Raw genomic sequence first — 22,470 nt, forward strand, 5'->3', positions numbered from 1 at the left:
ATTATTGTTAAATTTGAAGCAGATAGAAAAATCACAAAAGAATGCAGCTCTGTATTCATTAATATATTACAAAGTGTATTTTTAAAATGCAAGAAATGTAAGTACCTGAATTCTACCTAATATAGATCTATTGTAGTCCCTATAAAGCAGGGCTCAAGCGTGAAAGGGAAAAAACAGCACAAGAAGCCAATCAGTTCATTTGCTGCCAAGGAGCATGCTAATAGGAGGAGAGGGTAGCAGGACAATCACTTGGAATATACGTTCTTAGCCTATTCGACAAGTTTTAACAAGGTAAATTAGTTCATGTCCCAGACACACAATTACTCAACTTTTTCACTGTTCTACTTCTCCCTTCACTGTCCAGTAATAGGCTGGGATGGGTCCTTTAAAACCTGGGCTCAGAGGGAGTAGGTTGAATGATGCTGGCCATCAGACTGAGGACATATAGTGGCAGAAAAGAAGAACTATAAAGGGCATCTCTGCATTGAAGGGGATTATTGCGACAAAATATGTTTTTTTTTATTACGGTATCTTTTAATAAGCTAATAATCGTTTCCTATCTATCTATTTTTGGCTGGGGTTCTGCTTTGAACCACATGATACAATAAAAACAATGAGAGTCATTGATTGATAAACCCTACCCTACCATATTTACACAGAACAGAACTATTTCATACGGATTTTCCATAGATACAGTAAATAGGATAAATCATCATTCCATGTAAATTCAGTATATAAGGAATGTATAAAAAAAACAGTATCATTGACAAAGATAAGAGGTATGGGAGCAACAAAGAACTATGGTTCTTTTATATCTTGTTTATTCCTATTGTAGTCACTACATGAGAAAAAGAACAGCGGTGGACACAAGTCTTTGGCTAACGTGTGTGGTACATTCACTGTGATGACTGGAAAGGTTCATTTAAACCCTGATTTTATACAATAAATTATACTCATTGTTTGCTTAGGTGTGCCATCTTACAACCAGTCAAGAGCAGGGTTTTCATCTTTGTATGTTCTGTGCTTACAATCATTTGAAGACCATTTGTAGTATTACACCTCATTGTCTTGGAATTGAGAATAATGATATGTATGGATGGAACCGTGGGCATGCATAGAGCCACTGACTGTAAACGGAGGTCCCAACTCCACGTCCATGGACTTTAGCTGTCTGAGATAAAGAGGAAAGAACTGTTAGTACATGTCATTACATGATCACCAACACCTGATCACCAACACCTGATCACCTCACAGGGAAGAAGTCTTACTTTTAAAAATATATTTAAAATTCACATCTGGCATCAAATAACTGTTTGCAAGCAAGGATTATTACCACTTTTAAGGAGACCCCCTACTGTGTGGATATTGTGGGTGGGCTGGTTTAGTCCTTTATAATCTAGTGTACAGGGTAATGGGAAGAGGCTAGCCCTAGCACACTGCCATGTAGGCTTGAAGCCCTAGGGATTGAACTCTTCAGGATAGGCTCCATTGGAGAACCCACCTATGGGAACCTACACAGAGGAAACAGAAAAAGCTGGTCTGCAATTCTTTGGCAAGGTTGAACTTCAACTGTGCAGTGTTTAGGGATGATCGAACTTTTGAAAAGTTAGTTTCGACCAGAACACCCGAACTTCCCAAAAGTTTGGCCCGGATTTCAGAACCCCATTGAAATGAATGGGACCCGAACTTCGGTAATAAAAAACACCATTTTGAAGCCCTAAAACCCAATAAATGCCCCTAAAAAGTGCCTAGGGTTCTGGGTCATGCCCCAGGGACTATTAATCACACAAAAAAGTTCTTAAAAATTGTCATTTTTGATAGAGAGCCAATTATTGAAAAAAAAAAAAATTTTGATTTAGTGTCTGGGTGGTCTAAAAAGTGTACCTGTGAAGTTTCAGATCTGTAGCATGTCCAGAACCATAAAAAAAAAGATTGTTTGTATTATGTCACTTATAGAACAGGGATATGGCTTCACTATTTTCACACCTTGCCGGTTTTGAAGCAAGCGTTGTTTGGGGCATTTTTTGGGGGTTATTGGAGGCAGGCATAACATCAGAACTTCTGTGTAGGGGTATATATACACACACACTTATATGTATTTTACACATATATAGGTGTGAAAGTAGGAGAACCCTATACTTGCGCTAATGAAATAATTAACACCAATATGGTTACGTTCCTATCACACCTATACATGTGTATGTGTAAAATACATATAAGTATGTGTGTATATATATACCCCTATACAGAAGTTCAGATGTTATGCCTGCCTCCAAAGAACCCAAAAAAATGCCCAAAAAAACGCCAGCGCCAAAAAAAAAACGCCCAGGTGTGTTTTTGCAGCAGCCGTTTTTTTGGGCATTTGTTTGGGGTCTTTGGAGGCAGGCAAAACATCTGAACTTCTGTATAGGGGTATATATACACACACACTTACTGCATATGTATTTTACACATATATAGGTGTGATAGGAGCGTAACCATATTGGTGTTAATTATTTCATTAGCGCAAGTATAGTGTTCTGCCACTTTCACACCTATATATGTGTATGGGTATATATACATATAGGTGTGTGTGTATATATACCCTTATACAGAAGTTCAGATGTTTTGCCTGCCTCCAAAAAAATGCCCAAAAAAATGCCTGCGCCAAAAAAAAACGCCCAGGTGTGTTATTGCAGGTTTTTTTTTGGGCATTTTTTTGGGTTCTTTGGGGGCAGGCATGACATCTCAACTTCTGTATAGGGGTATATATATACACACACACTTATATGTATTTTACACATACACATATATAGGTGTGATAGGAGCGTAACCATATTGGTGTTAATTATTTCATTAGCGCAAGTATAGTGTTCTGTTACTTTCACACCTATATATGTGTATGGGTATATATACATATAAGGGGGTGTGTATATATACTCCTAAACAGAAGATGAGATGTCATGCCTGCCTCCAAAGAACCCAAAAAAATGCCCAAAAAAACCCTGCAATAACACACTTGGGCATTTTTTTGGAGGCAGGCAAAACATCTGAACTTCTGTATAGGGGTATATATACACACACACACTTATATGTATATATACCCATACACATATATAGGTGTGAAAGTAGCAGAACACTACTTGCGCTAATGAAATAATTAGCACCAATATGGTTACGCTCCTATCACACCTATATATATATATATATATATATATATATATATATATATATACATATATATGTGTATGTGTAAAATACATATAAGTGTGTGTATATATATATATATATACCCCTATACAGAAGTTCAGATGTTTTGCCTGCCTCCAAAGACCCCAAAAAATGCCCAAAAAAACGGCTGCTGCAAAAACACACCTGGGCGTTTTTTTTTGGCGCTTGCGTTTTTTTGGGCATTTTTTTGGGTTCTTTGGAGGCAGGCAAAACATCTGAACTTCTGTATAGGGGTATATATACACACACACTTATATGTATATATACCCATACACATATATAGGTGTGAAAGTAGCAGAACACTACTTGCGCTAATGAAATAATTAGCACCAATATGGTTACGCTCCTATCACACCTATATATATATATATATATATATATATATATATATATATATACATATATATGTGTATGTGTAAAATACATATAAGTGTGTGTATATATATATATATATATACCCCTATACAGAAGTTCAGATGTTTTGCCTGCCTCCAAAGACCCCAAAAAATGCCCAAAAAAACGGCTGCTGCAAAAACACACCTGGGCGTTTTTTTTTGGCGCTGGCGTTTTTTTGGGCATTTTTTTGGGTTCTTTGGAGGCAGGCAAAACATCTGAACTTCTGTATAGGGGTTTATATATACACACACACTTATATGTATTTTACACATAAACATATATAGGTGTGATAGGAGCGTAACCATATTGGTGTTAATTATTTAATTAGCGCAAGTATAGTTTTCTGCTCCTTTCACACCTATATATGTGCAGGTGTATATATACAGACATGTGTGTGTATATATACCCCAATACACAAGTTTAGATGTAATGCCTGACTCCAAACTTGTCCTCAAAAAATCCCTAAAAACGCCTGCAGCCAAAAAGCAGGCTGACCGGCGAGAAGCCATATTAGTGCACTGAATGTGACCTAAGAGAAACAATGTTTTCTCTATAGCGGTCACCCTGATATGGAAGGGTTTGGTCACCCTGCCATAGCAGTCAGTGTCAGTTCACCCTACACTACATTACGGTCACCCTGGCACTTAACACTTTCCCTACAGAAACTAAACTTTTGCATCTAACTAAAGTGGAAAATAGCATCCTAACTACACTAGATATCCCTTTCCTCACACTAATAAAAGCTAAATGACACTTCTAAAGTAAAATTAACAGAACTGCTTCCACTCTCTACCATGTCCCTGTATTACAATGCTAGGAATTTGGCAGGGGCTATCTTATATACTGGGGGGGCGTATTCACTAATGATTGGCCTAGGGACCCCCTAGTCACTCCAATCACATTCCTAGCATTCTCCTGCCCCCTTATTTGGCTTTTACTAATGGTTCTGGTCCAATCACAGGCTTTTAAAGCCCATTTCCTGGCCCATTGCATTTTGGTCGGTTATGGTTGCCGAGTTCCGAACTTTTTCAGCAAAAAGTTCTAAATTTGGCCGAACCTCGAACAGTCAATGTTCGGGTCAAACCGATGGTCAACCCGAACCGTTCGATCATCCCTAGCAGTGTTCTAATTTCGGGACTTATGAGGCGAAGGGTGTTGTGGCAACGGACTGTACATTATGTGTCTGCTACAGTAAAGCGTTAAAAGGTTAAACGTGTGGACATTCCTTATTTTTGGAGGAGGGCATCAGGCCAGGGAGAGTATGAGTGACCAAGATGGCAATGATTCTCCTCGATTCCAGTGTGTGTGCCCTTTCTTGTTTCTGTTGCAGGAAGATAGTGGGAGGGGCCCTTGGTCAACATGGTCATTGCTGGTCAGCGAATCAGAGCCCTGCTAAAATTTACTATTGTTTTTTTTTTACCCTTTTTTTTATTAAGATATGGTTATTACAAATGTCATTAAATTTTGGAGGAAGTGATATACAAAAAATTTCTTAGAGTGTCCCCAGTGCTGCTCAAAGGTCTATCGATGTTACCACCCAAGCCATAGTCCACATAGTATAGTAGGGAGGAGCTGCATATGGCTCTTCCATTAGGCATAAAAACAAGCTTTAATGTTCTGGCACTGAGGACAATCCAACCAACTCCTCTCTCTGACATGTTTCACCCCCTGCTAGGGCTTATTGATTACCCATGTTGGAGAGAGTAGCTGGGTGGAGTGTCTTCAGCAGTAATCGAACAATAAAATTTGTTTTGATGCCTAATGAAACAGCAGTGTGTAGTTCCCTATTATGCTATTGGAAGTTATATACAGTGAAGGGTGAATTTTGATGGCTTAATTAGAGGTGAATTTTGGAGACATATTTTTAGCTATTATTGCAATAATTACACAATTAACCACATTTAACTTCAATATTGGGCCCTTTCACCCCCTTTCTGCCCAGGCCAATTTTCAGCTTTCAGCGCTGTCACATTTTGAATGACAATTGTGCGGTCATGCTACGCTGTACCCATATGACATTTTTTTTCATTTTTTTCACACAAATAGAGCTTTCTTTTGGTGGTATTTAATCACCGCTGGGTTTTTTGTCTCTTACAAAAATAAAAGAAAAATACAGAAAATGTTGGGAAAAAAAAGTTTTTCTTATTTTCTGTGAGTAAATTTTGAAAATAAGTAAATTTTCTCCTTCACTGATGTGCGCTGATGAGGTGGCACTGATGGGCATTGATAGGCTGCACTGATGGGCACTGATGAGGTGGCACTTATGGGCACTGATGAGGTGGCACTGATGAGGAGGTACTAATATGCCGCACTGATGAGCACATATAGGTGGCACTGAATAGACGGCACTGATGAGCACTGATAGGCGTCATTGATCGGCACTGAAAGGAGGCACTGATAGGCACTGAGAGGTGGCATTGACCGGCGGCACTGATGGGTGACACTGATGGGCACTGATGGGCAGCAGAGATAAGCAGGCACTGATGGGCACTGACTGGCAGCACTATGGGAACTGATTGTGGGCACTGACTGTGGGCACTTATGGGCACTGTTTTTTTTTTACTTTACAGTAATCAGGGCACTGATGATCAGTGCCCTGATTACCTGTCCTAGGCTCCCCTTTGAGGAGGAGCCGCTGATCGGCTCTCCCCGCCACACACTCTGACAGTGTGAGGCAAGGAGAGCCGATAAACAGCACTTCCTCATTTACATGTAACCGGCTGTGATTGGACACAGCTGATCACATGGGTAAAGAGCCATGTCATTGGTTCTTTACCAAGATCGGGGTCGCGCCATGTCCTAGCAACACGGCGCGGCCACGATCGCTGCGCCCACACGGGCACGCGAGAGAGGCCGTTTTGGGGCGCCATCATATGATGTTTTCCCAGAACGAGAGCCGCATCGCTCCGCCGTCATTTGACAGTGGGCGGGTGGCAAGTGGTTAAAATAAAAATTTCAATATTATCTGTGTGCACTAACGCCTTTAAAAACCTAGATATTAGTTTGCAAAATGAGTAGTGACATCATCACTGTACCACACATAGCCTGCAGAAACAGCAGAACTGTAGATGGATCCCAGTAGGGCCCATCCGCTACAGGCTGCCAGCAGAAAACGACATGGGAGTGGAAATAAAACCAGTCAACAGTGATTGGTCTCCGGTAAAGGAAGCTCCTACACAGAGGCAAAGCGAAGGAACTGTTTCATGCTGGATCTGAAAGAAATACACAAAGGAAACAAAGGTTTAGAAAAAATGGCACATGCCTCTTGTCGTGACTGACCACTGGACCCAACCCGACATTTAGTTCACTCATTTACGAGGAACAAAGACTTATTTTATTGTAATAACAAAGCTATTAATTTTAATAGCAATTCAAAGAAGAACTCATTCTGGCTTTTACAGTTTAAAGTTGGCCATACACTGTTCAAATTCTCTAAAGTCAGCCATGGATGGTTGGAATCTCGGCCAGTTCAGCAGAGACCGGCTGAGATTCGAACCACCAATGGGCAGGCTGAGTGTACCCAAGTTAATCCAGTACAACCAGCATGTCAGATTTTTCATGCAATTATGATGGGGAAATCAAGCAATATTTCTTTCCTGGAACCCAAAGGAGCTGGATGGATGGTGCAATTACATTATCTATGGCCAATTTAAGTGTGTAGGCAATTGCCTACATGTTTTTATTTAGACAGTGGCTGACCCAGGCTGGGAAGGGGTTAATGCTGTACATTGCTGTTCCTGGGGTTTTTGGGCCCAGCTTATCCAGCTGGTATTATTAAGAGGAGGAAGGCTGGGGTCCAAGGATTCCCACTCAAGAGAGTCCCGGGACTACTGCAGAGGAGGACTGCTGCGTCTTGCAATCCATCGAAAGGCCCCAAGAGTCCAGAGATCTATCGGTTCCTGGAGAACACCAAATATGGACTAATACTTTGTGGAGGAATGCCTGGGAAGCCTAATAGACATAGTTAGGGGACATGCTAATGTATTTGTTCACATTGGACTGTATTGTCAAAGTATTTAAGAAAAGTTGCATCAACTGTCCTAAGCCTGTTCTGAAGTCATTCAAAGGGGTGCATGATGGTTCCTGGTATATGTAAAGAACTAGGGTCAATAAAGCACCTGTGGGGTATGAAGTAGTGCCACTACTACAAGGTTAACTCAGCAACACAAGCAGGAGGAGTAATGCTGTTGCTATGGGTAACCAAGAACTAGTGCAAGGCACATGCAGCCAGTTGTGAGGCATGGTACCTGGTTTAGGTGATGGGTCCTCTGGTAGTGAGGGGGTTGGCGACTCGGCTCCCTCTCCCAGCGGTCAGTTTCCCAAAGCAACGGGGACCAAAATTGGTTTACAGAGACCTATGGCTTGGTCACATGGTACAGGAGTGAAAGCATTAACAAGTGTATGCATGACATCAGCACTAAGTACACTGCAGGACCCCATTCTGTCACTGGGAGTGAAGTGACAGAGGTATGCTGGACTGGCAGAAAGGGCATAGGCTTAGTAGTGTCCCTCCTAAATGCAACATACATCAAGCTAAAGTGTGTAGAGACACGGGGAAAAGACATTTCACAAACTCTGTACATTTTCTACTGCACACTGTACAAGGCTCATCTCTTAGTCTGGGAACCATCATAATGTTTGAGTCTCATGTAGCAGCCTCCTAGGTAGGTTCTAGAGAGAAAGTATAGTTTTGGGTCCTGTCTGCTTACCAGAAGGACTGCAGGTAAATCTATATTGTTCTCTGCTTACCAGAGAGCAGGATCTGTTAATGAGGTCTGCTCATTGTCCTTGGGTGCAACTCGTTCTGTCTGCAGAGTGTTTCACACTGGTCCAATAGGGAGGCATATTGTACAGTGGGAGGAAACCTGACAAATGAGTGCACAGGCATTTGGTACAGCCCTGGTGATTTGACAGAGGAAAAGTGTATCTGTGCATGCTGGGATACTGTATAAAAGCCAGGAGCACATGTGCTCGGGGTCTTTCGGCAGGATAGCGGAGTCCCGGAGGGAGGGGGCGGCTGCCTCCTCCTCTGTAGAAGGGTTGTGAGACCTCAGGTGGTTGACCTGAGGGCCTAGAGAGGGCTAGTGAGGAGATGATCCCAGAGGTCCAGGGAAGCTGACTGAAAGGGGAGACACTGGAGGATCTGATTCTGCAGTACAGTGAGTACAGATCTGTGTCAAGGGACCTGACTTGAGGGGGGCCTCCCCTGCAGCTAGAAGAGTCAGTGGATGGGTGACAGTAAAGGGGATGCTAGTGAGTGTCCCAAAGATAATGTAGATTCACCAAATCAATTGCTGGAGAAAAAAGAGCAAGGAGACTAACTTTTTCCATACAAGTGGCAGTATGGATTAAACAGCTCTGCTGTTTCCACAAGCAACCCATCGAGACAAGTGAGAGTTGTCCTTATCCATTGTGAATAGTTACAGTTGAAGTATCCCACTATTCCCTTCTCCCATCCAAGTTCCAAAATAAATACTAAAAACCAATATCCCTGGACTGTTTACTGCGTGAGGAGCCATCGGGAGTAAGGAGGGATATATACTGAACAAAATTATAAATGCAACACTTGTTTTTGCCCCCATTTTTTATGAGCTGAACTCAAAGATCTAAGAAAACTGAGATTCATCCGTGAAGAGAGCACCTCTCCAAAGTGCCAGACGCCATTGAATGTGAGCATTTGCACACTCAAGTTGGTTATGACGACGAACTGCAGTCAGTTCGAGACCCCCGATGAGGACGACGAGCATGCAGATGAGCTTCCCTGAGACGGTTTCTGACAGTTTGTGCAGAAATTCTTTGGTTATGCAAACCAATTGTTGCAGCAGCTTTCCAGGTGGTTGATCTCAGACCATCTTGGAGGTGAAGATGCTGGATGTGGAGGTCCTGCGCTGGTGTGGTTACACGTGGTCTGCGGTTGTGAGGCCAGTTGGATGTACTGCCAAATTCTCTGAAACGCCTTTGGAGATGGCTTATAGTAGAGAAATGAATATTTAATTCATGGGCAACAGCTCTGGTGGACATTCCTGCAGTCAGCATGCCAACTGCACGCTCCCTCAAAACTTGCGACATCTGTGGCATTGTACTGTGTGATAAAACTGTACATTTTAGAGTGGCCTTTTATTGTAACTAGCCTAAGGCACACCTGTGCAATAATCATGCTGTCTAAACAGCATCTTGATATGCCACACCTGTGAGGTGGATGGATTATCTCAGCAAAGGAGAAGTGCTCACTAACACAGATTTAGACAGATTTGTGAATAATATTTGAAAGAAATAGGCCTGTGTACATAAAAAAGTCATAGATCTTTGAGTTCAGCTCATGAAAAATGGGGGCAAAAACAAAAGAGTTGTATTTATAATTTTGTTCAGTATATGTACCATTCCTTAAGTGACTGTATGTTGGTAATCAGAGGAGGCCTGAGAAGTCATCTTACAGCAGGCCCTACCGGGACAGTGCTACACTCACATGAACAGTGTGCCCACCTGTTCCCGGGCATTGGTGAGCGCGGTCCACGTGAAAAGATACCCCCATGTGCAGGGCAATTGGGCCCGCCCACAAGGGCGTGGCCCTGCCAGCTGCCTTTCTGTACAACATCCATCAAATGAAAAATCGAAGAAGTTGGGCGGAAAATTGTCTGCCAAACAACGTATGCATCCAGATGCAGACACTGTTTAGGTCATTTAATAATACAATTGTGACAGTGGGAGATTTGTCCATGCGCACTGTTCAGCATGGATGGAGGAATCTTGGATTTTTTTCCGTTCAGTCTATATAAATATTGCCATCCTTGGAATCAGGTTTTTAAGGCAATTACATTAGCACATTCTAGAAATGAATGGAAATAAGACTACTAATAAGAAAATAACATAGACACCGAAAGGTTAACTGTTATATGCCTACCCAAAAAATAGCAGTTTAAATAATATGACACTCAGTTTTTGGTTCTATATGAAAAAAAAAATCATATAGAGATGGAGACTTGTGGCTGATATGAAATCATTCATCATCCCAAAATAGAGTCTTAGTCAGTAGTTAAAAGTATGTTTTTTTTTTATAAATATTTTGTACCAGACTGATAGGTGTGAAGAAATGTTATACTAATATTAACATAAAAACAATTTTTCTGCAATCAGACTTCTAAAGTGTGAAACCAACAAGACAAATCTCTATAGGAATACACTACCAAATGCTATAAATACAGGATGAATCATTACATTGTTCCATGCAAGGTGTTAAGAATCACAGAAAATGTCTATGTGTGGTCAAGCTACAGTATAAATTATGTGTGTGTGTGTGTGTGTGTGTGTGTGTATATGTATATATATACAGTGCCTTGCGAAAGTATTCAGCCCCCTTGAACTTTGTGACCTTTTGCCACATTTCAGGCTTCAAACATAAAGATATAAAACTGTAAATTTTGTGAAGAATCAACAACAAGTGGGACACAATCATGAATTGGAACGAAATTTATTGGATATTTCAAACTTTGTTAACAAATAAAAAACTGAAAAATTGGGCGTGCAAAATTATTCAGCCCCTTTATTTTCAGTGCAGCAAACTCTCTCCAGAAGTTCAGTGAGGATCTCTGAATAATCCAATGATGACTTAAATGACTAATGATGATAAATAGAATCCACCTGTGAGTGTTCAATTCTCCGTATACATGCACCTGCACTGTGATAGTCTCAGAGGTCCGTTTAAAGCGCAGAGAGCATCATGAAGAACAAGGAACACACCAGGCAGGTCCAAGATACTGTTGTGGAGAAGTTTAAAGCCGGATTTGGATAAAAAAAGATTTCCCAAGCTTTAAACATCCCAAGGAGCACTGTGCAAGCGATAATATTGAAATGAAAGGAGTATCAGACCACTGCAAATCTACGAAGACCTGGCCGTCCCTCTAAACTTTCAGCTCATACAAGGAGAAGACTGATCAGAGATGCAGCCAAGAGACCCATGATCACTCTGTATGAACTGCAGAGATCTACAGCTGAGGTGGGAGACTCTGTCCATAGGACAACAATCAGTCGTATACTGCACATATCTGGCCTTTATGGAAGAGTGGATAGGAGAAAGCCATTTCTTAAAGATATCCATAAAAAGTGTTGTTTAAAGTTTGCCACAAGCCACCTGGGAGACACACCAAACATGTGGAAGAAGGTGCTCTGGTCAGATGAAACCAAAATCAAACTTTTTGGCAACAATGCAAAACGTTATGTTTGGCGTAAAAACAACACAGCTCATCACCCTGAACACACCATCCCCACTGTCAAACATGGTGGTGGCAGCATCATGGTTTGGACCTGCTTTTCTTTAGCAGGGACAGGCAAGATGGTTAAAATTGATGGGAAGATGGATGGAGCCAAATACAGGACCATTCTGGAAGAAAACCTGATGGAGTCTGCAAAAGACCTGAGACTGGGACTGAGATTTGTCTTCCAACAAGACAATGATCCAAAACATAAAGCAAAATCTACAATGGAATGGTTCACAAATAAACATATCCAGGTGTTAGAATGGCCAAGTCAAAGTCCAGACCTGAATCCAATCGAGAATCTGTGGAAATAACTGAAAACTGCTGTTCACAAATGCTCTCCATCCAACCTCACTGAGCTCGAGCTGTTTTGCAAGGAGGAATGGGCAAAAATTTCAGTCTCTTGATGTGCAAAACTGATAGAGACATACCCCAAGCGACTTACAGCTGTAATCTCAGCAAAAGGTGTCGCTACAAAGTATTAACTTAAGGGGGCTGAATAATTTTGCACGCCCAATTTTTCAGTTTTTTAGTTGTTAAAAAAGTTTATCCAATAAATTTCATTCCACTTCATGATTGTGTCCCACTTGTTGTTGATTCTTCACAAAAAATTACAGTTTTATAACTTTATGTTTGAAGCCTGAAATGAGGCAAAAGGTCGAAAAGTTCAAGGGGGCCAAATACTTTCGCAAAGCACTGTGTGTGTGTATATATATATATATAATAGATAGATAGATAGATAGATAGATAGATAGATAGATAGATAGATAGATAGATAGATAGATAGATAGATAGATAGATAGATAGATAGATAGATAGATAGATAGATAGATAGATAGATAGATATCTTTTGTACTGATAGCAACATTCTTTATAAAATGGATGTGGTAAATACAATATGGATTACAGTCTCTAATATCTTGATCAGGGCAAAAGCCTTGCGGATTTTCTTTTCCTACACACTCTTGTATTTAAACAATATTTGGTTGCATCAAATTCCATCTGTTGCACTGCCCCCGTAGGGGTCGCTGAGCATAGATTTCCCTGGATCTCCCTCTAAATTATCTTGCAGCCAGTTGCTTGGATATTTTCACACAATCAGGTGCACATTCATCTGCTCGTTATCCAATGACTAGTCTAGGGGATTTGTTTTTTTGCAAGCTGTTTTGGACCAGTGTCTCTTAACAATTTTTTGTATATTATTCGAAAATTTTTTGTATATTAGTCGAAAAAATTTTATACAAAAAATTGTTAAGAGACACTGGTCCATATTGGGAGAGAATTATCCCAATATTCCGGAATTTCATGTACCCCCATTATCATCATACAGAAAAGGCAGAACCCTACGTTATAGGTTAGTGAAGACAGATCAGTATGTTGAACCCAATCCCATTGTGACATTTCTAGGAGGGGAGGAAATCGTGAATTACAACTTAGAAAGCGTGAGGTCCAGTGGATTAATTTCTTGGAAACTTTACAATTTAGGTTAAATTCAGAACTTGATTTATATTTATTTTTATAGATATCCTTTTTTGGTCTTTAAAACAACAGTGAATGTGTCTTACGCCTTCAACAGTGACAACTATATTTAATTCCTGAACATGTGATTAATGGTGTTATTTTAATAATTAAAATGTATGTTTTTTGGAGCTATCACATTGATAAACATTCCTCCTTTTTTTACTATTAGGACAGAATATACTGGATACTACTAATTGTATGGGGGGAAGGATCCAATCCTTATTACCTTATCTCAGTCTTCTTAATCAGTGTTCCCCAACCCCCGGGCCGCGGACCGGTGCCGGTCCATGGATCAATCGGCACCGGGCCGCCCGAGGAACTTCAAATCATTTCACTGTGGCGGGCAGTGGAGGCGCAGAGCATCGCGCCCACTCGAGCCCGCCCATTGTGTGACAATAGCGAATGAAAATTTGCTATTGTTACACTGATGCTCCTCCTGGCCAATCAGGGAGCGGGTCATCCCGCTTCCTGATTGGCTGAAAGGCAAACCTCACGCCATTGGCCGAGGAGGAAGCGCCGCTGGAGGACCGAGGACTCGAGGTCGGAGACGCGGGGACTGAAGACAAGAGAAGCTGCCGTGAGGTAAGTGCACGAGGGGGGTCGGACTCAGCACTATCAGCACTAACGGAAAGAGGAGCAGCAGTGCTTTTATTAAAATGCCCTCTCATTCACCCAGGCCTATTGCACTTATTTAGGACGGTCAAGAATTCCTGGGTCGAATGTGTTTGTGCGGGTTCAGGCATAAGTGCACGGAGGGGAGGGGGGGGCGGGGGTTCTCTGCTATTGAGGAGACTCAGCACTATGGCGCGATGATCTCTGCATTGAAAGGGGGAATGCTGGGGCATCTCTGTATTGAAAGGGGAAATGCTGGGGCATCTCTGTATTGAAAGGAGGAATGCTGGGGCATCTCTGTATTGAAAGGGGTAATGCTGGGGTACCTCTGTATTGAAAGGGGGAATGCTGGGGCATATCTGTATTAAAAGGAGAACGCTGGCATCTCTGTATTGAAAGGGGAACGCTGGCATCTCTGTATTGAAAGGGGAACGCTGGCATCTCTGTATTGAAAGGGGAACGCTGGCATCTCTGCATTGAAAGGGGAACGCTGGCATCTCTGTATTGAAAGGGGAACGCTGGCATCTCTGTATTGAAAGGGGAACGCTGGCATCTCTGCATTGAAAGGGGAACGCTGGCATCTCTGTATTGAAAGGGGAACGCTGGCATCTCTGTATTGAAAGGGGAACGCTGGCATCTCTGCATTGAAAGGGGAACGCTGGCATCTCTGTTTTGAAAGGGGAACGCTGGCATCTCTGTATTGAAAGGGGAACGCTGGCATCTCTGTATTGAAAGGGGAACGCTGGCATCTTTGTATTGTAAGGGGAACGCTGGCATCTCTGTATTGAAAGGGGAACGCTGGCATCTCTGTATTGAAAGGGGAACGCTGGCATCTCTGTATTGAAAGGGGAACGCTGGCATCTCTGCATTGAAAGGGGAACGCTGGCATCTCTGTATTGAAAGGGGAACGCTGGCATCTCTGTATTGAAAGGGGAACGCTGGCATCTCTGTATTGAAAGGGGAAAGCTGGCATCTCTGTATTGAAAGGGGAAAGCTGGCATCTCTGTATTGAAAGGGGAACGCTGGCATCTCTGCATTGAAAGGGGAACGCTGGCATCTCTGTATTGAAAGGGGAACGCTGGCATCTCTGTATTGAAAGGGGGCACAGTCATGTTTTGTGATTTATATATATATATTTCACAGTTATTTTATCTGGCGCAACACTATTTTATGTTTTTATTGTTTCCGATTGTGAGCACAGTTAAGTGTATGCTGCCGGATTAGTGCACTTTATCTGATTTTTTCACGTTATTTTGATATTTTTTTGATACACTGGTCATATATTTATAACACTGATTACATTTTTGCGCTGATAGTTGTTTGATTTACATTCAGATTTAGGTGACATCTGGAGCTGAGCGGCTGCAAGCAGCAGTGGAGTGAAGAGAAAGAGAAGGTATCACTCTTCTAGCTCTTCTATCTGTTCACCGGTACTCATGTGTGTACTGATGTGTTATTGTGTCTGCTTTAACCCACAAATTAGCAAAAATTAGTATGAAACAGACATCGTTAGAAAGTTTCCTTGGGAAGAAAAAAAGGCCCAGTGAACAGACAGAAGAAGAGCCATCAACATCAAAAAAACATGCAACTTTTAACAGACAATACCATGACTCCTATTTGAAATATGGATTTATTGGGACAGGTGATTCCCACGCACCAAAACCGTTCTGCATAGTTTGCGGCGAGAAGCTCTCTAATGAGGCAATGAAACCTTCAAAACTGCTTCGCCACTTGACCGCCAAGCACCCTAACATAAAAGACAAGCCCCTTGAGTATTTTGAAAGAAAAAAACGGGAGCACGAAGCACAGAAGAAATTTATGAGGGCCACCACATCAATAAAGGAGAATGCACTGAGAGCATCATATTTGGTGGCTAACCGCATTGCTAAGGCTAAAAAGCCATTTACTATTGGTGAAGAATTGATCTTGCCCTCCACTAAAGACATTTGCCATGAACTTCTAGGAGAGGCTGCTGTGGAAAAGGTAGCACATGTGCCTTTGTCAGCTAGCACTGTGACTAGGCGCATTGAGGAAATAGCCGAAGACATTGAGGCACAATTGTTGGAGAGGATTAATACATCACCGTGGTATGCACTCCAAGTTGACGAATCTACAGATATCGACAACAAGGCACTACTACTTGTTTATGTGCAATATCTATATCAGGAGGATGTGCATGAGGATTTGTTATGTGCACTATCTTTGCCAACCAACACCACAGGAGCAGAACTGTTCAAGTCACTGGATGGTTATATATCAGGAAAACTGAAATGGTCCTTTTGTGTCAGCATATGCACAGACGGAGCTGCTGCCATGACCGAACGACTGTCTGGTTTAACTGCTCGGATTAAGGAGGTTGCACCTGAGAGTGAATCTACGCATTGTCTCATTCACAGGGAAATGCTGGCAAGCCGAAAAATGTCACCGGAATTTAACAGCGTATTGATGGATGTCGTTAAAGTTATTAACCACATCAAAGCACACGCACTTAACTCGCGCCTGTTTGAGCAGCTTTGTGAGGAGATGGACGCAGAGTACAGATGCCTTCTCTTATACACAGAAATAAGATGGTTATCCAGAGGAAAATCGCTAACCAGAGTATTTGAATTACGAGAGCCATTGCAAAGATTTCTCCCAGAAAAGAAGTCACCGCTGGTAGCACATTTCAGTGACAAGGTATGGGTCGCAAAACTGGCTTACCTGTGTGACATATTCAGCCTGCTCAATGAACTCAATCTGGGCCTTCAGGGGAAAATGACAACTGTTTTCAAGTTGTCAGACAAAGTAGCTGCATTTAAAGCCAAACTGGAGTTGTGGGGACGGCGCGTGAACAGAGGCATTTTGGACATGTTTCAGACATTAGCAGGGATTGTAGGCGAGACTGAGCTTGAACATTCATTCTGCCAGTTGGTGCACGATCACCTGTCTTTGCTTTTAAAAGAGTTTGAGCGCTACTTCCCAACCACAAAAGACCCACGAACTGGTAAGGAATGGATCCGCGACCCATTTGTCAACAAATCAGGCGAATCTAGCATGTCTGTGCAAGAAGAAGAACAACTGCTGGAGATTGCAAATGACGGTGGCCTTAAAACAACTCTGCCAGTGTTCTGGATTAAAGTCATGGCGGAATACCCTGAGATTGCCACCACAGCACTTAAATCCCTATTGCCATTTCCAACAACCTATCTGTGTAAAGCGGGGTTTTCTGCAGTGACAGCAACCAAAACAAAACAACGGAATAAACTGGACATAAGCAACACACTTCGGGTGTCATTGTCTCCTATTACCCCCAGATGGAACCGTCTCGTTGCAAAGAAACAAGCTCAGGGTTCTCATTGATTTGGCATTCTAGTGAGTTAAATAAAATAAATCACTTTATATTCATTTTTTGGTGTAGCTGTATTTTATTTTGAAGGCACGTTTAAATACAATTAAATTAAAATTATTAAATCAAAACAAGCGGGCCACGGAAAAATTATCAAACATTTACCGGTCCGCAGCGATAAAAAGGTTGGGGAGCACTGTTCTTAATGACCAATTGGAGACACCCTGTGAATTAATTAATGATTGATGACTTAGTGGATTCTTAATTGATATGAAGCATATATATGCTTTTGTATTTGTATGAAGATTTAGATGTATTTTTGTATGAGGCAGGACGTTAACCTTAGAGTCCGAAACATTGCTAAATGAAATACTCTGCCATTGTACTGGTATGTACTTTTTGTTTTTTTCCAATAAAAGAAAGAATATTTGTGCAGCAATCCCTGTGGACTTTCCTCTTTATATATATATATATATATATATATATATATATATATATATACACACACACTATATATATATATATATATATATATATATATATATACACAGTATCTCACAAAAGTGAGTACACCCCTCACGTTTTTTGGAAGTTTTTTATTATATCTTTTCATGTGACAACACTGAAGTAATGACACTTTGCTACAATGTAAACTAGTGAGTGTGCAGCTTGTATAACATTGTAAATTTGCTGTCCCCTCAAAATAACTCAACATACAGCCATTAATGTCTAAAGCGCAGGCCAAAAAAGCGAGTACACCCCTAAGTCAAAATGTCCAAATTGGGCCCAATTAGCTATTTCCCTCCTCGGTGTCGTGTGACTCGTTAGTGTTACAAGGTCTCAGGTGTGAATGGGGAGCAGGTGTGTTAAATTTGGTGTTATCACTCTCACTTTCTCATACTGGTCATGTGATGTTCAACATGACACCTCATGGCAAAGAACTCTCTGAAAAAAAAGAATTGTTGCTCTACATCAGGGATCCTCAAACTACGGCCCTCCAGCTGTTGCGGAACTACACGTCCCATGAGGCATTGTAAAACTCTGACATTCACAGACATGACTAGGCATGATGGGAATTGTAGTTCCCAAACAACTGGAGGGCCATAGTTTGAAGACCCCCTGCTCTACATAATGATGGCCTAGGCTATAGGAAGATTGCCAAATCCCTGAAACTGAGCTGCAGCACGGTGGCCAAGACCATACAGCGGTTTAACAGGACAGGTTCCACTCAGAACAGGCCTTGCCATGGTCGACCAAAGAGGTTGAATGCACGTGCTCAGCGTCATATCCAGAGGTTGTTTTTTGAAAATAGACATACGAGTGCTGCCAGCATTGCTGCAGAGGTTGAAGAGGTGGGGGGGGGGGGGGTCAGCGTGTCAGTGCTCAGACCATGCGCCGCACACTGCATCAAATTGGTTTGCATGGCTGTCGTCCCAGAAGGAAGCCTCTTCAAAACGTGATGCACAAGAAAGCCCGCAAACAGTTTGCTGAAGACAAGCAGACTAAGAACATGGCTTACTGGAACCATGTCCTGTGGTCTGATGAGACCAAGATAAACTTATTTGGTACAGATGGTGTCAAGCATGTGTAGCGGCAACCAGGTGATGATTACAAAGACAAGTGTGTCTTGCCTACAGTTAAGCATGGTGGTGGGAGTGTCATGGTCTGGGGCTGCATGAGTGCTGCCAGCACAAGGGAGCTACAGTTCATTGAGGGAACCATGAATGCCAACATGTACTGTGACATTCTGAAGCAAAGCATGATCCCCTCCCTTCAGAGACTGGGCCACAGGGCAATATTCCAACATGATAACAACCACAAACACACCTCCAAGACAACCACTGCCTTGCTAAAGAAACTGAGGGTAAAGATGATGAACCCTATTGAGCATCTGTGGGGCATCCTCAAACGGAAGGTGGAGCATCGCAAGGTCTCTAACATCCACCAGCTCCGTGATGTCGTCATGGAGGAGGAGTGGAAGAGGACTCCGGGGGCAACCTGTGAAGCTCTGGTGAACTCCATGCCCAAGAGGGTTAAGGCAGTGCTGGAAAATAATGGTGGCCACACAAAATATTTATGCTTTGGATCTAATCTGGACATTTTCACTTAGTGGTGTACTCACTTTTGTTGCCAGTATTTCAGACATTAATAGCTGTGTGTTGAGTTATTTTGAAGAGACAGCACATTTACAGTGTTATACAAGCTGTACACTGTGAGGGGTGTACTCACTTTTGTGAGATACTGTATATATATATATATATACACACACACACACACATTTAAAGAAGAACTTCACCAAGTGCACTTTATTAGTGCACCCCCAGCCAAACATAAAATTATTGGTGGGGTAAAATGACTAAGCACTCTAACTAACTATGCTACAAGTATAGTATCATCACATATTTACAATGTATTACCATGGACTACCTCCACCGAGGCATAAGAACCCCTTGCAATCCGGCAAAGAAAAATACACATATACTTTACAATTATACAACCTAGAATGCTGATCGTGAGACTGCCCTCTTTGCAGAGATGACTTTCTCACCTAAACATGCATCTATCACTAACTTTCACGTAGAGATAGATTGTGCATTTAGTCCCCTAAGGGCAACTGTTGAAACGTCTTTCTGTTGTGTTCCTGTAAAAGACAAACAGAACAATCCACTATTCTGACTAGCTAAACACGCTCTGCAATAGCCCAAACTTTTAACCATATGACTTATAATAAATAAAGTCCCTTTCAAATACCAGGGAGCTCACTTTCCAATTAGTCAGACCCATGAGTTAGGGTGAAGTGTGGAGTCCATCTGACTGATGCCTGCAGCAACTTTCTTCCTGCAGCATCGGGGCAACACATCTACTCCAGTAGACCAGCCATCATTGCCGGAGCCCATAGCAATGGCTTGCCTACTTATAGTCAATCAACTTAATGTCAATTGTAGAAATTTGTTTGAGGAAGTCCTTTTCTTTGGCACCGCCTTTGTGAAAAGACAACATGCCACTGCCCTCTGACACGGCAGTGACACACACAAGCCTAACTTGGCGACAGTAATGGGTCACTGGCCATAGGATAAGACAGGAGAAGTCCTCTGCAGCAGAAGTCTCTTTCTCTTAGATGATGAAGTAAGTTTCAGACGCCCCTTCCTCTATTTGCAAGGATAGAAGGGAAAGGAAGTTTTGGAATGGGCTTCTAGCCCCATCGACAATGTGAACAACTGTAACAGGTGGTTCTTCAAACAACCTCTTCTTTTTATTTTTTCAATGAACAATAATTTTGGCTTCAACAGACGGTGAGTTTAAAACGGCTTAGTAATAGGGATCGGGATGTGGTATCCGGATCCTCCTTCCATCAGAACCCAGAATACTGCTAGACCATGCTTGACTTTCCTTGTCTGGACAATTGACCACCACACGATCAATGTGTATTGATCTCCCCAGACTCCAGTTATCTTTGACAGACAGAAATGTCTCCCAGAGCTGTGATTTAGATGGGTTTCGATGCAGCTTTGGAACATATAGAAAGTCCCAGACAGCTTCTTCACACCAAACATTTCCTTTGCTCTCTATCTCCTCCACCACTTTTCTGGGAGCGTAAGGGTAATCACACCCATACTCCATAGCTACTTTTTGTTGTACAAGTCTCTGGAAATTAGAGAACCTGGGTAACCTTTGCCTGTCACCCTTCCCAGGCAGGATATACAGTGTCTCCACTTTGGTGATCAGACTAGAGTAGGCCTCATTTTGAGCTCGGGCCCAAACATAAGTACGGGGTGGGGACAAATCTGGGACCCTGGTTGCATAGGCCTCACAGAACCCGAGGTTTCTTGCACATCTCATGTAAATGACTGCTGCCTCTTTACCTTCACTGTGCAAGCCTCCCCTTTCCTCAGTTCCCCAATCCCACTCTGTTTCCACCACTGATCCCCACTCTCTGATCCCTTCTTCCAGGGATACAAAATTACATTTGAAACTAGGCAACACCACATTGATGATTCCTTGCTCCTCCTCACCTGAATAGCTTGAGGACCCCAGCCTGGATCCATCAGCAGCAGCATTTCTCTGCAGTGCCCACACTGACCCCAAGCGCGCAGCCTCACAGTCAAACACTGGCATCTGCCTCATACCAGTCCAGGGAGGCTCTGTGTCTCCTCTGCTGCATAGCAACAACCTTCCGCAGGGCATCAACCGGACACCTGTGTCCATCAGTGTCGGGTTCTGCATTTCAGTCCACACCCCAGGCTCTCCGCCAACACGTGAAACAGCCCCTGTGCTGCGGTTCACTCTGGCATTTGCCATCTTGCCACTCCTCACATGTGTCTCCTTCTCAGCTACACCCGGAGGTGGAAGTGATGTCACAGCTCCCTCCCACTCACCGGATTGGCAGTCCGTGAGCATCGACTCCACGCGCGTCTCCAGACTAGCTGACTCTCTGGCAGTGGCTTTTCTTGTTGGGCAGATCTCTCTGGCGGTAAACAACTCTTTCGCTACTGCCACACAAATGTTGCTCAGCATACATGAACTGCACTGTGAAGCATTGTATTTATTGGTAGAACTTGGATAGGAGAAGAGATTAGTGGGATACTCCAACTTTAACTATGTACAAATGAGGACAACTCTTACTTGCCCTCACTTGGTTGAACTGAATAGCAGACCCTCTGCTGAACAATACAGCACTTGTATGGAAGAATACGTCCTTTGCTCACTCTGCAGCAGACTCAATGAACTCTGACTCTTCAGCAAACTAACCAGTATCCCCTATAGCTGGCGCTAAAAGTGACTTTACTAGCTTGAAGGGATGGTCCTCACACAAGAGGCCTCTAGACGTAGGTCTGTACTCACAGTATATAAACAAATGCGGAAAAAATAAATAACATAAGAAGTCTACATGCAGCGCTAAAAAAACACCTAGGTGTATATAGTCCAAATTTCAGTAGAAGGGAAGAGATGAAACCCCGCACCCACTTCAGTGTGAAACAGAAGCACACCACACCCCTGTGTAGTTATAATATCTGCTTACCTGATGAAAGGTGAAACGAGCAGTATATCAGGGGCCTTCCTACCACCAAACATCAGATGGATGATTCAACACTCTAGCCGGCAAGTATATGGCTCACACTGGATCAAAGATCAATGGAATGGATCCAGGATAGG

At 42.4% G+C, this 22,470-nt stretch overlaps 1 protein-coding gene across 1 annotated transcript in view; it reads right to left on the minus strand.

Moving 5' to 3' along the window:
• Positions 1–818: 818 nt before the first annotated feature.
• SMIM35 (small integral membrane protein 35) overlaps positions 819–22,470 on the minus strand; it is a 42,947-nt gene continuing 21,295 nt past the window's right edge. Inside the window, exon 3 of the mRNA XM_082274067.1 lies at positions 819–1,171. Coding sequence (XP_082130193.1) covers positions 1,054–1,171 — 118 coding nt within the window. The 3' untranslated portion in view covers positions 819–1,053. The remainder of the gene's footprint in view (positions 1,172–22,470) is intronic.

The sequence above is a fragment of the Pelophylax lessonae genome (assembly GCF_965119305.1).
Source record: "Pelophylax lessonae genome assembly, chromosome: 12".
In the NCBI taxonomy this organism is placed as follows: Eukaryota; Metazoa; Chordata; class Amphibia; order Anura; family Ranidae; genus Pelophylax; species Pelophylax lessonae.